Source organism: Petromyzon marinus, chromosome 11 (assembly GCF_048934315.1).
Source record: "Petromyzon marinus isolate PM22_M1 ecotype Great Lakes invasive population chromosome 11, UKy_Petmar_22M1.pri1.0, whole genome shotgun sequence".
NCBI classification, from domain to species: Eukaryota; Metazoa; Chordata; class Hyperoartia; order Petromyzontiformes; family Petromyzontidae; genus Petromyzon; species Petromyzon marinus.
In genome coordinates, this window is record NC_133677.1 from 2,273,907 (window position 1) to 2,287,506 (window position 13,600).

The window sequence follows — 13,600 nt, forward strand, 5'->3', positions numbered from 1 at the left end:
TATCATCAAGTTGATTTAAAAACACATATAATTTGATTGCAGATTGAACTCAGTGGTTGAATATTGGGGAAATGTGAACGATAAAAGTCCATGCAAATAAAACTATCAACTTGCAGTGGCACCCTTATATATGATCTCATACAAATATTGACCGAACCAGGTAGACCTTAACGTAATTCAAACACAGCATTGCCTGAAGGCAGGTTTGGCTGCTGGAAGTGGTGAAGCCGCACACGTGACGCAACATTCTGAACGTAAACACACTTGGAGCTGTGTGTGTGTGTGGTTTTTATTGTGCGCTTATGAACCAATAGACCATGCGGTGATTACGCGAGCGATGCGATGCAATAATATACAGAGGGCGCCTATGTCCACAGTGCTTTGAACCACTTTGCAAGGAAGGAGGAGGACACGGCAGGGAGGAGGCCCACAGTCACGATAACAATGCTGCGCCTATAACCACAGGGAAAGTGCGGTATTTGGAGACAATAAATCCGTTAATACCAGAAGAAGGAGAAGAACAACAATCCCCCAAACAGCTCTCGGTGGCTTCTGGCTATGTGAGGGTCAGGAAAGTAAAAGCAGACTTATCAAAGAGCCCATGACATTTTTGGCAAAGAGGAGGCCACCGCGTGGCCTTGTGAAATCTCCCCCTACATTTTCATCTTGCCTCAAATGTGAACGAAAAACTCCCTGCATGGGTGGATGCGGTCTACTCCATCTCTCTTAAATACGAGAGGGTGGAGAGTGGCCGGGTGGCTCAGGGTGGCGGGGGTTCATAATGGCTGGACAACGACGTGGTGCTGGGGGTGGTGGTGGAGGAGCTGTAGCTGAGGGGACAGGACAATGAGGTGGTCTGGCTTAACCAAGCACGCATGAGATGCAACTTGAATGCCTCACTCACACTTAGCTTTTTTTTAGTACCACCTTGGCTACACCGTCTCTCTACTAAGCCTGCTAATACTGCACCTAAATGCACGTGCTATTGTGCTGTAGATGTACGTTTTAACATAATACATCTGCGTCAATAGCAATACAAACTTTAACAGTTAAATCAAATGTCTTGTTAATACCCTTCTGTCTCGAGGTGTTTAAATAGCTCCACCCCTGGCCCTGCTTGACCCCGAGTCAGATTCAGTTGTCTTGAGGCTGACTCGCCCGTCCATATTGGACATCTGTGAAAAAAGAGCTTCATTGCTCATCGGATTCCTCCAGTCTAGATTCTGATTCTGAGGTTTGCGAATCTGGGATAGAGAGGGAGGGGGTGATAAATCACTTACACCCACGAACCAATGATCTTCTCTCCTCTCGCTTAGGGCAGCGATGTGTTTGGGAGGTAACTATCAATGTGGAGGTCTGCTAGCCACGACGAGAGGGCTTCAGGAGAGAGTTCGTGTGGTGTCGCCGTTCCTCCTCCGTCGAAGGAGCGCAAACAACAGCGGTTTAACTCCACGGTCCACATCTTGGGTTGCAAGGTCACAGTCGCACCGCTTGTTGTGACTTGTCAGTGAACAGGGCAAACAGAATTGCCTTCTCACACGAAGACTCGGATGCCACTAGCACTGAGAGCACGAGACCACCGCACATAACCACTGTCAGCTGACAATCGTACCAATAAAAATATATACTGTTAGCGCATTCCTTTTTTTTCTCCCTGTCATAGATTTTGTTGTTGTTGTTGTTGGGTCAATTTTCCTTTTTTTTTGTTAAAACCGCCCAACAATGGCATCGTCCGTCTGAGAGTAACCTCGGCTTGATCATCTCCCACTCCCCTCCTTGCGTGAGGTGTAGAATTGTCGCGTGAAATCACAAAGACTCCGTACCTCGCTGTGTTTATGGAGTTTCGCATTTTTTGGTTAGCGTTCATGGTGTTGTTGTTTTGTTACAGTAACATTACCACACGTGGTCTATTAAACGGGGAGCGATGTCGCAGAAGTTGGTGCCACTGCGCCATGAGCCCGGCCTCCTGAAATTCGGTCGAATTCCCTGGCCACGGTCTCACATCAGTGGCGAGTGAGACATCTTTGAAAAGCACAACCCGGCTCACACTCGCAACCTTTCACTGACCAGCTTGGTGAAGTATGGTCAAGGACCCCCCCCCCCCCCATCACCCACTCCACCCACCCCATGAACAACATGACGTAGTGGGACTTTCATCGAGCAATGCATCAACAAAGGTGATGTAAATCATCATCATCACAATCGTGGCCATCGTCATTGTTAGACGCATCAGCGCATCCGTGGGCGCCTTCGACAGAGGATATTCTTAAAGGCTCGTCGAAAATCCTGGTTGAAGACCGTGTATATGAGCGGGTTCAACGAGCTGTTGCAGTAACCGCACCAGAAGAAGAACTTGAAGAGATACTCGGGAGGTTTGCACGACGCCTCGCAGATCTTGGTGAGGCTGTAGGAGAAGAAGAACGGGAACCAGCAGGCCACGAACACTCCCATCACCACGGCCAGCACGAACGTGAAGCGTTTCTCACGAGCCGCTGTGAGCTTGCGTCTGGCCATCTTGGTGCTGCAGAGGCCCAGCTTGCTGGAGCCTCCCCCTCCTCGTCGTCCCTCCTCGTCACACCTGAGCGAGAGGCTTCCCCGCGGCCTGGGATCATCGTCGTCGTAGTCGTCTCCCGCCTCCGTCTCGGCGTCTCTCTCCTCCTCCACCTCCACCGCCGCCGCCGCCGCCGCCACGGTCCGGGAAGACCACGGCCGGGAGGCGCCGCTGCGCTCCCCTCGCTCCGTCATCTCCCTCTTCTCCTCCCTCGTCTCCTCCTCCATCATCACCACCGCCGCTGCCGCCAGCTCCTCCGGCATCGTCACCACCTCGCCGCCACCACCACCCTCGACGAGGTGCTTGCCGTTTGACATGGTCGTCTCGTGGCCAGTAAACCCTCCTTGCCTCCCGGCGAAAATGTGCGACTGCCTGCCATTGCTACTGACGACGTCCATCACGGAGGCGCGCGTTGCGCGAATGGTTCCAGTCTCATCCTGCTCCTCCTGCTGCTGCTGCTGCAGGTCATGCGTCGGCTTCTCCGCGGTTTCCACCAACACCTCCTCATCCGGAGCCGAGCTGCCATCTTCTCCAGCAGCGTCGCGCACACACTGCCCGTTCTGCCGTGGCGCGCACGGGGCGAGGGGCGTCGAGAGTGAAGGAGGAGGATGTTGACGAGGTGGAGGAGGAGGAAAAGGAGGGCGCAATTCATCCGCTTGCGATTCGAACGCACTCGGATTTTGTTGCAGCTGCTGTTGCTGTGGTTGCAACTGTTGTGTCTGCTGCTGCTGCGTCTGCTGCAGCAGCAGCAGCATCTGCTGCTGCTGCTGCAGCTGCTGCGTCTGCTGCTGTGTCTGCTCTTGCTGCTGCTGCAGCTCGGCCAAGGGCGCTTCCCTCTCGCTGCCCCCGCGACTCCTGCGTCTCGCGCGCCCCTTGGCCACCTGGTAGATGCGCGCGTACACGAGCAGCATGATGAGGCACGGGGCGAAGAAAGAGGCGGTGCAGGAGGACAGCACGTACCAGGTCTCCTCGTTCAGCTTGCACGTGGGCAGCACAGAGGAGGGCGAGCCGCTCGCGTTGCGGCCGGAACCCTGGTGGCGGTGGCGGTGGATATTCGCCGGGGGGCGGCCCGTGCCCACGAGAGGAGGGAACGAGATTAAGGCGGCGATGACCCAGACGATGACGATGGCGCGCTTGACGCGGCGAGGCGTGCGCTTCATGTTGTAGCGCACAGCCTGCGTCACGCTCCAGTAGCGGTCCAGACTGATGGCGCACAGGTGGACGATGGACGAAGTGCAGAAGAGCACGTCGAGGGCCAGGTACATCTCGCACCAGAAGCTGCCGAACACCCAGTAGCCCATGAGCTCGTTGGCGAGCGAGAAGGGCATCACCAGCGTGGCGACCAGGATGTCGGCGGCCGCCAGGGACACCAGGAAGAGGTTTTGGGCGGCTTTGAGGGACTTGCTGGTGAACACGGCGATGGCGACCAGGCTGTTGCCGAAGATGGTGACCAGGATGATGAAGCTCACGACCAGGGTGAGGGTCACCATGGTGGTGGTGGAGTGTGGCAGCTGCCAGTCGTTAGTGGCGGTGTCATTGCTGCTGCTGCTCCTGCTGCTGTTGATGATGATGCCGCTGCTGCCGATCTCACCACGAGCCTCCAACCCCGGCCACGAGGCGTCTGACCCATTGATCTCGTGTCCGTACAGCTCGGACATCATTGGTGGCCTTCAACGCTCCTCTTCCTCCTCCTCCTCTTTGCCCGCGTCGTCGTCCACGTCGTCTTGGTTTTGGTGAACGAGAGGAGGAGACGAAGGCGAACGTGAAATTAAGAAGATCAAATCACGGATCATCGCGTTCGACCTTTGGGAGTCTCCAGCGCGTCGAATCCGAGACCACAGCCGCTCCACTCGGCCATTCGTATGGACCAGAGGTCATCGTTGAGAGAGAAGGAGGAGGAGGAGAAGGAGGCATCCGTGGCTCAATGTGATTGCTTCTGCTGCTGCTGCCCTCTCGTCATCTTCTCTCTCCTATGGTGCCCAGGCTCATCTTGCTCCCGACAGGAGATGTTCTTTATCCTGCCTTGAGCATTGGACACGCTGCACATGTATCACCACCTTCTGACTGAAGCCACTGCTCCTCGTCTGTCTCTCTCTCTCTCGCTGTCTCGTCCTCTGCACGCTTCTCCGAGCGAGGAGCTCCGTCTACAGCGAGGCACAGCAGTAGCAGCAACAACAACAACAACAGCCTCGTTATGGAGTTTAAACCTCAGCAAAAGCACGCGACTCTGCGTTGGCAGGGAGATTGCCCTGTTAAGTGCATTTCATAACGAACTGGGGCGGGGTTGGGTTCGATCGCGTAAATTTGAATGCCAACAACCAACAGAGCCGACCGGTAATCAACACGTGTCAATGCGTTACTACTTCAGCACACCGGTGTGCTAAGAGAGTAGAACCCACAACATTTGCAATTTGAGTACGACTAAGTACAATTATAAACGCGCAACTCATGCAACCGAGATCAGCGGTTCCCAACCATGTCGAGTGTGCTGACCCCGTTTCAGCCTCCAGATATCTCGCGGATCACCACCACACGCTGCTCCGAACGGTTGTTTGAGATTTTACATTTCCTTGGCGAGGATGTTGTTTATTTTTGTTTTCCGCGGACTCCCAACCGGAATAGTCTCTACTGGACTCCTCTGATAAAGAGCTTCATTGCTCATCGGATTCCTCCAGTCTCAATAAGGATTCTGAGTCTCGAGGCCCACCAGAGATCCGTGGATCAGAGGGTTGGAAAGCGCTGAGCCGGGTTATCAATCCGTCAACAACAATTGCCCTAAGAGGAAACGTTGATTCAAGGCGACGTTTCGGCCAATTGCCCTTATTCATCTCTCTGCTTACAAAGAAAGGGGCGATTGCCTGAAACGTCGCCACGTAGACGTTTTCTCTCTGGCAGTGTTCTTGGCAAGTCTTTTGGTGGAGTTACACGTGAGGGTGTGTGTGTGCATTGGCCATTGGATGGAGTGTAACCATTTAAGGGCCTCCATTCTATTTACTCAGCAAAAAAAAACATCGATCATAATTTTGTTTGCATGGGTGGCGGGGGGGGTCCCGTTGTGTCTCCGTCTCGTTCGTGTTGTCTCCGTTAAGTTCAAATAGCAAAATATAATACAGGTTATTTCTTTAGTGTTAGTTGTAATTACCGGCGAAACGTCGTACTCAGATTGTAAATGTTGTGGATTTACTCTCCAACACATCGGCGTGCTGTTACTCGTAACGAATGGGCACGTCCTGTTTACGTGACAACCCATACTGATTGGCTGTGTCGGGTGGTGGCGGGTTTAACGATACATTTATATATTTACGCGATCTAAAACAAAAACGTGTATTGTGGATGATATTGGTCGCGAAAGCTTACGTGTTAAATACGGTACCCTATCAGAATATTATGTTGATAATCACTTTAATAAATCAAGAACGGTGTCAGCAGCAGAGGGCAGTGCAGCATTATCCATCGTGACGCTGCACCCTCCAACTCCTTCACCAAACCGCAGTGACCAGCGCGGTGAAGTATGGTCAAACAACGTCCACCGCGAACTGCACGGCGTGGGGAAGGTTTCCGTCATCCAGCAGTGGATAGCCAAGGAGGCAGCTGTGAATGCCATGTTGCAAATCTCAACAAACCGCAGCTGCTACACATGTGAGACTCGCTCTCTCTCTCGCCGTGCCTATCGACTCGTGAGCCTAACAAAAGTAATCGATGATAATCGATTCATCTTTTCGAAACCTGAGTGTTCATCCTAGAGACGAGGCAGTCCCATGCAACAGCAACAATAGCCGCAGGCAGATGAAGTATGGTTAAACAACCCCAATGAGCGGCATGGCATCATGGGGGAAGGGCCTTCATCTAGCAGTGGAGAGACGAGGAGGCCGAGTGTCATCGTTGTTGTGATATGCAATGACTGTGCAGTCGCGACAGAAAGTGGAATTCGCCTCTGTCACCCACCTGCTGGACATCCTCTCGCCTCTGTCACTCGCCCGGACGTTCGATCTTCAACTCATTCACTCTCACACTCCCTCCGCAACAGCCGCGCTTGGCACGTTCATTCATTCAATCGTTCACGAGAATGCTGTCCGCTTTTGCTTTGCACACTAAGCTCGTCTCATTCGGTCATTCGAGTATCCCCTTGACTCACTCGTTCGTCGACTCGTGCACTCGCTCTGTGAAACACTCCGCCACTCGATCATCCACCGCTCGCTACCTCATTCACTCACTCTCATTCGTTCGCTCGCCCGTGTCGACTCTACAGCTTGTCACTCGATCACCCGCTCCATCCACAGATCGCTCAGTGAGTCGCTCACCCGTTATATCACTCGATCGTCTGCTCACTCACTCACTCACTTCCACTGGCTCGTTCACTCAGGCACCTTCTCGTAATCTCACTCACCCTCTCACTTACTCAGCCACTCACTCACCCACTCACTCACTTGACAAACCACTCACTCATCCTCTCACTTACTCAACCACCCACTCACTCACTCATAACAACAACCGCCATTCGCCAATAAGTGGCGGTGACGTCACCACGACGCTTGTGCCAGGCCATGTGCACCTTGAGGCCACGTGAAGTGTCGAACGCCCGCTGGCAGGAGGTCACGGGGCAGACCCAGGTGCCACGGGTCGACTGACTGAGATGACTGAGATGACTGGCTGGTGCACCACCTGTGTCCCCTACTGTGCCAACCTGCTGTGCTTTAGCCACCCGGCGCTCCGCTAGTTGTTGTGAGCGTCGCTCCTCCGCCCTCCGTTGTTGTTGGAGGGCGACTGCCTCCAACTGCCCAGTAGCATCCTTCACGAGCCTCCTCCACAGAGGCCGATCTTGACACCGCTGGTACCAGTTATTGGCAAGTCCACTCAGCTCCACGTCCTCTTGTACCACATCACTCCATCTCTTCTCTAGCCCGTGCCACGCCCGTTTAGCCCCCTCGATCCGGCCGAACAAAAGCTGTTTCGGCATGCGGTGGCTGGGCATGCGGGCTACATGACCCAGCCAACGCAGCTTGCCTGCCGGAGGAGCTCACCGATGGGACCTTGCCCAGATCTTTCAAGGATTTGTGAGCTCCTCACACAATCCAGCCTGGTTAAACCCAGGATGGATCCTAGGCAGGCCAGCCAATGTTTCTAACTGGCGAAGATGTTCCATTAAGGGGGTCCACGTTTTGCAAGTGTTGAGAAGGGAGGGAATGACCGTGGCCGAGAAGACCTGAAGCTTAGTGCGGAGCGACAGACCAGGTAGCTTCCATACAGCGTTAAGCAGCCGATGAAAAGATATTGCCGCTCGGCTGATTCGGAGTGAGACCTCTGCTGTTAAACTGGAGCCGGGCATAAGCACACTGCCCAGGTATGGGAAACTCTCCACTCTCTCCACAACTGCCCCATCACCGATTGGGAGTTGTGGGGGTGGAGTGTCCGATGGTAGAAAATACCCAGGCAGGTGCTTAGTTTTGGTGGGGCTGATGGTAAGGCCCCATCTCTTAGTGGCACGCTCCAGTCTCAGCAGCAGCGTCTCCAACTCCTCCTCTGAATGAGCAGCTATTACCAAATCATCGGCATACATAACGTGGTTGAGCAATAGGGAGCCATCCCTTGACCGCACCCGGGCATCGATCAGCCTCCCATTATATCTGTACCAAATGGAGATTCCCCGGTACAGCTACTGAAGGCTTCACGAACTACGTGGTCAAAATAGATGTTAAATAATTTGGGAGCCAGAGGACATCCCTGTCGCACCCCAAGGTGTACAGGGAATGGCTCTGACTCCCGGCCACGTAGTTTTACCCGGGCCCGCTCACCATCATGAAGGTCCTTAATGAGCGTGAGCAGAGGGTCAGGGACTCCAAAAGCACGAAGAACAACCCAGAACCCAGGCCTACTGATGGTATCATAGGCCTTGACCAGGTCAATAAAGCAGAGATGTAGGTCTTGCTGGAATTCCCTACACCTCTGCTGTAGCAGACGGACAGAAAATATGGCATCTGTGCAGGACCGCCCTTTCCTGAAACCGCATTGGGGCTCCGCAAGCCTCTCCTCAGCGTGCCTGGCAAGGCACCAGGACCTTTCCCGGCACACTGACTCACACATTCACTCACGCACACTGGCTCGTTCACTCGGGTAGCCTCTCGTGATCTCGGTCACCCTCTCACTCACTCAACCACTCACTCACCCACTCACTTGACAAACCACTCACTCACCCTCTCACTTACTCAACCACTCACTCACCCACTCACTTACTCACTTGACAAACCACTCACTCACCCTCTCACTTACTCAACCACTCACTCACTCACCCACTCACTCACTTGACAAACCACTCACTCACCCTCTCACTTACTCAACCACTCACTCATCCACCCACTCACTCACTTGACAAACCACGCACTCACCCTCTCACTTACTCAACCACTCACTCACTCACCCACTCACTCACTTGACAAACCACTCACTCACCCTCTCACTCACTCAACCACTCACTCACTCACTTGACAAACCACGCACTCACCCTCTCACTTACTCAACCACTCACTCACTCACTCACCCACTCACTCGACAAACCACTCACTCACTCACCCACTCACGCGCGCGCGTCCCTCCACTCGATCACGCCCGATCGCTCGCTCGCTGCACGCGCCCAAGGCACGCCGACAGCGCTGCGACCTCGTCTGCTCTCGGAAGCCCACGCACGCTTTGAGCCTTCTTGGGCTACTAGGCGGTTGGGAGCCGGCAGAACAGCAATGGATTATTGAATCTATCTGTGTGGAGTGTTACCCCTTGAATGCGTTTGGGGATGTTGTTGTTTTTTTTACGGTTGGGCCGGTTTCATTCCCCGTGAAGCCAATTTGTCATGGATGTACCGCGTGCCCAAACAAGGCTCATGTAACCCTCTTCAAAACGTTTCTTGAGACTCGGGAAACGCTGTTCTCGATTAAGGGCATTTTTTTCACGACACTATTACGAGAGGTAGGCTCGTCTTACGGACAGGGCGAATCTTCATCGTCGGCCCCTGATTCACCACATTATTTAAACACACGGTCAACAACGAACCCATTCATCTACTCACCCATCCAATCACTCGCTCCTCATTCACCTCACCAACCACTCGTGATATCCACCACACTAACTCCCCCACTCGCCCACTAACTCGCCCACTCACTGACTTGACAAACCGCTCATAAATCCAGTAGCTTCACTCACCCTCTCACTTACTCAACCACTCACTCACCCACTCACTCACTCGCCCACTCAATCACATGACCAACCACTCATCAACACACTCACTCACTCGCCCACTCAATCACATGACCAAATACTCATCAACAAACTCACCCAATTGTCGGAGTGACGTGCTCTCCACTCACCCCTCTTCTTGGCACCCGTTTCCAAACCTCGCTCAGCCCCGGAAAAAAAGACACCACCACCTCCTCGTCCTCGTCCTCCTCGTCCGCCTCCACCTCGTTCACGACGTTACCCCGACACTCAGAGCAACCCTCAACCTCCGCACCATCGTCCTTAAGCCCCGGTGTAGGACTCAGAGAGCGGCGGGTGATGGTGATGGATGGGGGGGAGGGGGTAACATATGGCTGGAGATTGGCGTTCGGGGTTGGACCGGCTCGGAGAGTGGCGAGAGGAGGCGACGCAAGCGCGGGACCGACTCGACGTCCGTGAGCGAGATGCGCGCGGTGGAGAATGGCAGAGAAGAGAAATTACAAAATATTGACGGGCAGGCCCGCGAACCGCCCGCCCCCACCTCGACTCCCGTTACCAACCTTGCTGCTGATGCTGATGCTGCTGCACCCCCAATTCATATCCCACCACCCCTCCCTCTCACCTTCCCCGTCCTCCTCCCCTCTTCCCCCTCCCTCCCCTGCGTCCCCCCCACAACCGGTACCCTACCCGCTCCCCAATAAATGCTGTCAGAATTAGAAGGGGAAGGGGGGAAATCGCACGTCGTTTCCTTGAAAATGTTCAATTGACAGTCACTCGTCATGTCCGTGTGTACCTGTGTTGTCTATCCTTTGAAGGTATTGATTTGCGTTTGTCGCCGCTGGCTCCATGCGGAATAAACAAGCGCCCGTTACGTCTCCACACCCCACCGCCACGTGAAACGGCGTGGCCGGTGGAGCTCCTCTCTCATCGGACGGTGCCGTCGGATGAGAGAGGAGCCATTGTGCATTGCGGGTAGAGAGGCCCACGTGGGCATGAGCGAGGGCATATGTGACTCACAGACAAACAATGCTCATTATTTGCGCTCGTCTCAGAGCGGCGATGGGGGCGGGGATGGGGGGGAGGGCTTCGTTAATTTATCTGCTGGAAATCTAACACCGCCACGATGTGATGGTGATGATGATGATATCAATAATTGTACTTCTTTATCAGCCCTGCAGCGCGACTTTGACTTTAAAGTGGTGGCTGGGATACAACGACTCAGAAGGGGGGGAGGGAGTGGTCAACGCAGCCAATGTTAAAGAAACTTCAAACGAATGCTAAACGCCAAACTGAATAAGTAACGATGCGATCTGCCCCCTGTCTATGTGGTGCATGCTACTCCCCGGCTGTTACGCTCGTCACTAAATTGTACAATTACTATGACTGATTTTCTTTTCACGCTTGACGATGGGAATTCATAAAAAGCGGGGGGGGGGGGTACTGAGATTTAGCAGCAACAGGTGAGGGGGGAGACTCAGATTCCTCCAGCCCTCTTAGTGCTACGGGGTTGCCCTTTCCTTGCCCAGCAAAGGGCTCCAGAGAGGCTCAAGACTCCTCACTGGGAGGGTGATGCGAATGTGGTGTATTTGGCCGAATTCATTAACGAGGAGTGGCTCCTCTTTTATTTTATTTCGCAGGCGAAGGAAACCGGAACACCACCCGGAGAATCCTCAGCAAGCCGATAACACTCAAAGCCCAGCGAGGTGTGAGTGTGTGCTTCACTCATCTGTAAGTGATCCACCAACCTTTGCCTCCTAAAGGAGGCGTGCGTCACCACAGCTCCACACTGGGTCGTGGAACTCTTCTACACGAGGGTCCTGCATGAGGTTTCTTAAATTAAGATGTTTTCAATCACTAAATGAGCTGTTGGGTGGATGTATGCTGAACTTCTTTCGCACCGTACGTAGCCAACCGTGCGAATCGGAGGTTTCCTCCAACTTGTGTAGCGGTTAGCGCTACGCCGCGCTATGGACCGGGCGCGCCGAGTTCGATTTCCGCTCACGGCCAACACCGGTGACGATTATCTGAGCCGGTCCTGGGCCTCTCCTAGGTCGACTGAGCCTCAAATGAGTACCTGGTGCGATGTGTAAAAACATCGCCACTGGGGAAATAAAGGCGGTCGGGCGTGATGCTGGCAACCCAACCCCTCGTGTGCCGTGCCGGCCTTCGTAGGTGCTCGCTAACAGCACTTGCCCCATCAGTCTATTAAGGCTATACGGGGGATCTTTGTCTTTGTTTGTGTGCGTGTGAGCGTTGGCGCAGTGGTTAGCGCGCCGCGTTTCAGACCCAGTGACCGTAAGTTTGATTCCTGGCCACGGCTAAGATCAAGTGAAGGAATATCTGAATTCAGTTAATTTTTGGGTAACCTCCCCATCGGTCGACTTCGCCTTGAACGGGTACAGGGCGTGGGTGTGTAAACATCAGCACCGGGGGGGAGGACAAACGCTGCTGGGTGTCGTGGTGCTGCTGGACACCACGACACCCCAGCCCGTACGCTGTGCGCCGACCCTCGTGGCCTCTCACGAACAGCAGCCACTCCAAACATGCCGTGTGTGTCATGAACACACAATTAGAGGGGTCGTGAGATGAGTGCGTGACTGATGAAGATTGCAGCGATCATGTAGAAGGGCTATAAAGATGCAATCGTAGATTTGAGTCTAGCGTTTATCATATTTTCGTTAATTTAGGAGGCGCGTGGGGGGGGGGGAGGGTTGAGGGGGGTTTGTTGCTGAAGGATTTGAGAAGGTACCGACACATCCAAATCTGAAATCAGGTTTTTAATTAATTTTATTTGATCAGAAAAAATATATTTATGTTTCGGCATCTCAAATTTAAGGTTAAAATGTTTCAATTCCAAGGATTCCGAATCTGAAAGTGAAAATATTTAGTTTTACCATACTTAAACACGTAGTAGGCTTTCGCAACCAATATCATCCATAATATAGGGGTTTTTTGGGTTTAGATCGCGTAAATATATTAATGTGTCGTTAAAACGGCCACTACCAAATCTGGATGTCGCCTGATGAAGCTAGTTGTAATTACTGGCGAAACGTCGTACTCATTGTAAATGTTGTGGCTTGGCTCTCCAACACACAACCGGTGTGCTGTACTAGTGACGAATTGGCCACGTTCTGTTCACGTGAGAACCCTTACTAGTTGGCTGTGTCGGGTGGTGGCGGGTTTAACGACAAATTTATATATTTACGCGATCTAACCCAAAAAAAACCTCTATTATGGATTTACAATATTTGTTGTGACGAGATCAGTGTGACACTAAAGTAAATGGAAGCCAGTTACGACGACTACATGCAAACATAAAGATAAAGATCCCCCGTATAGCCTTAAGAGACTGTTGGGGCAAGTGCTGTTAGCGAGCACCTGTGAAGGCCGGCACGGCACACGAGGTGGTGGGGGGCCAGCACCATGCCCGGCCGCCTTTGTCTCTCCAGTGGCTATGTATACACACCGCCGCAGGTACTCATTTGAGGCTGCGTCGACCCAGGGGAGGCCCAGGAACAGTTCAAATTATTGTTACTGATTTTGGCCGTGAGCTGGAATCGAACTCGGGTGGCAGAGTTTGTAGCGCAGCGCGCTAACCGCTACACTACAGCTCCCCGACTGCATGCAACTACATACACCCGTTGTGTTATCGGTACACGTGGAGGCACTGAGATATTACAGCGCCGCATGTCACGCTAACAGCCCGCTGTGTGCAATCTCCCCACGTGTGCGCTTTGCGTGCAGTGCGACATAAACGTGTGCGGTGCAAGCTCGTCCGCCGGTGGAGAATAATGAAAACATAAAATGTATACGCAGGGATGAGTCATCGCCACCATCTATTGTTAA

General features: G+C 53.2%; 1 protein-coding gene across 2 annotated transcripts; it reads right to left on the reverse strand.

Moving 5' to 3' along the window:
- Positions 1 to 273: 273 nt before the first annotated feature.
- On the reverse strand, positions 274 to 10,322 carry LOC116941367 (alpha-2C adrenergic receptor-like). 2 transcript variants are annotated; one of them, XM_032952416.2, is made up of 2 exons: positions 9,907 to 10,322; positions 274 to 4,695 (listed from the first exon to the last, which is right to left on the reverse strand). In XM_032952416.2, exon 2 carries the CDS (start codon positions 4,210 to 4,212, stop codon positions 2,230 to 2,232), a length of 1,983 nt encoding a protein of 660 aa, XP_032808307.2. In that variant the 5' UTR covers positions 4,213 to 4,695; positions 9,907 to 10,322; the 3' UTR covers positions 274 to 2,229. The 2 variants fall into 2 exon arrangements, with proteins under 2 accessions (XP_032808307.2, XP_032808308.2); XM_032952417.2 differs by having other exon boundaries at positions 9,875 to 10,322.
- Positions 10,323 to 13,600: the final 3,278 nt, after the last annotated feature.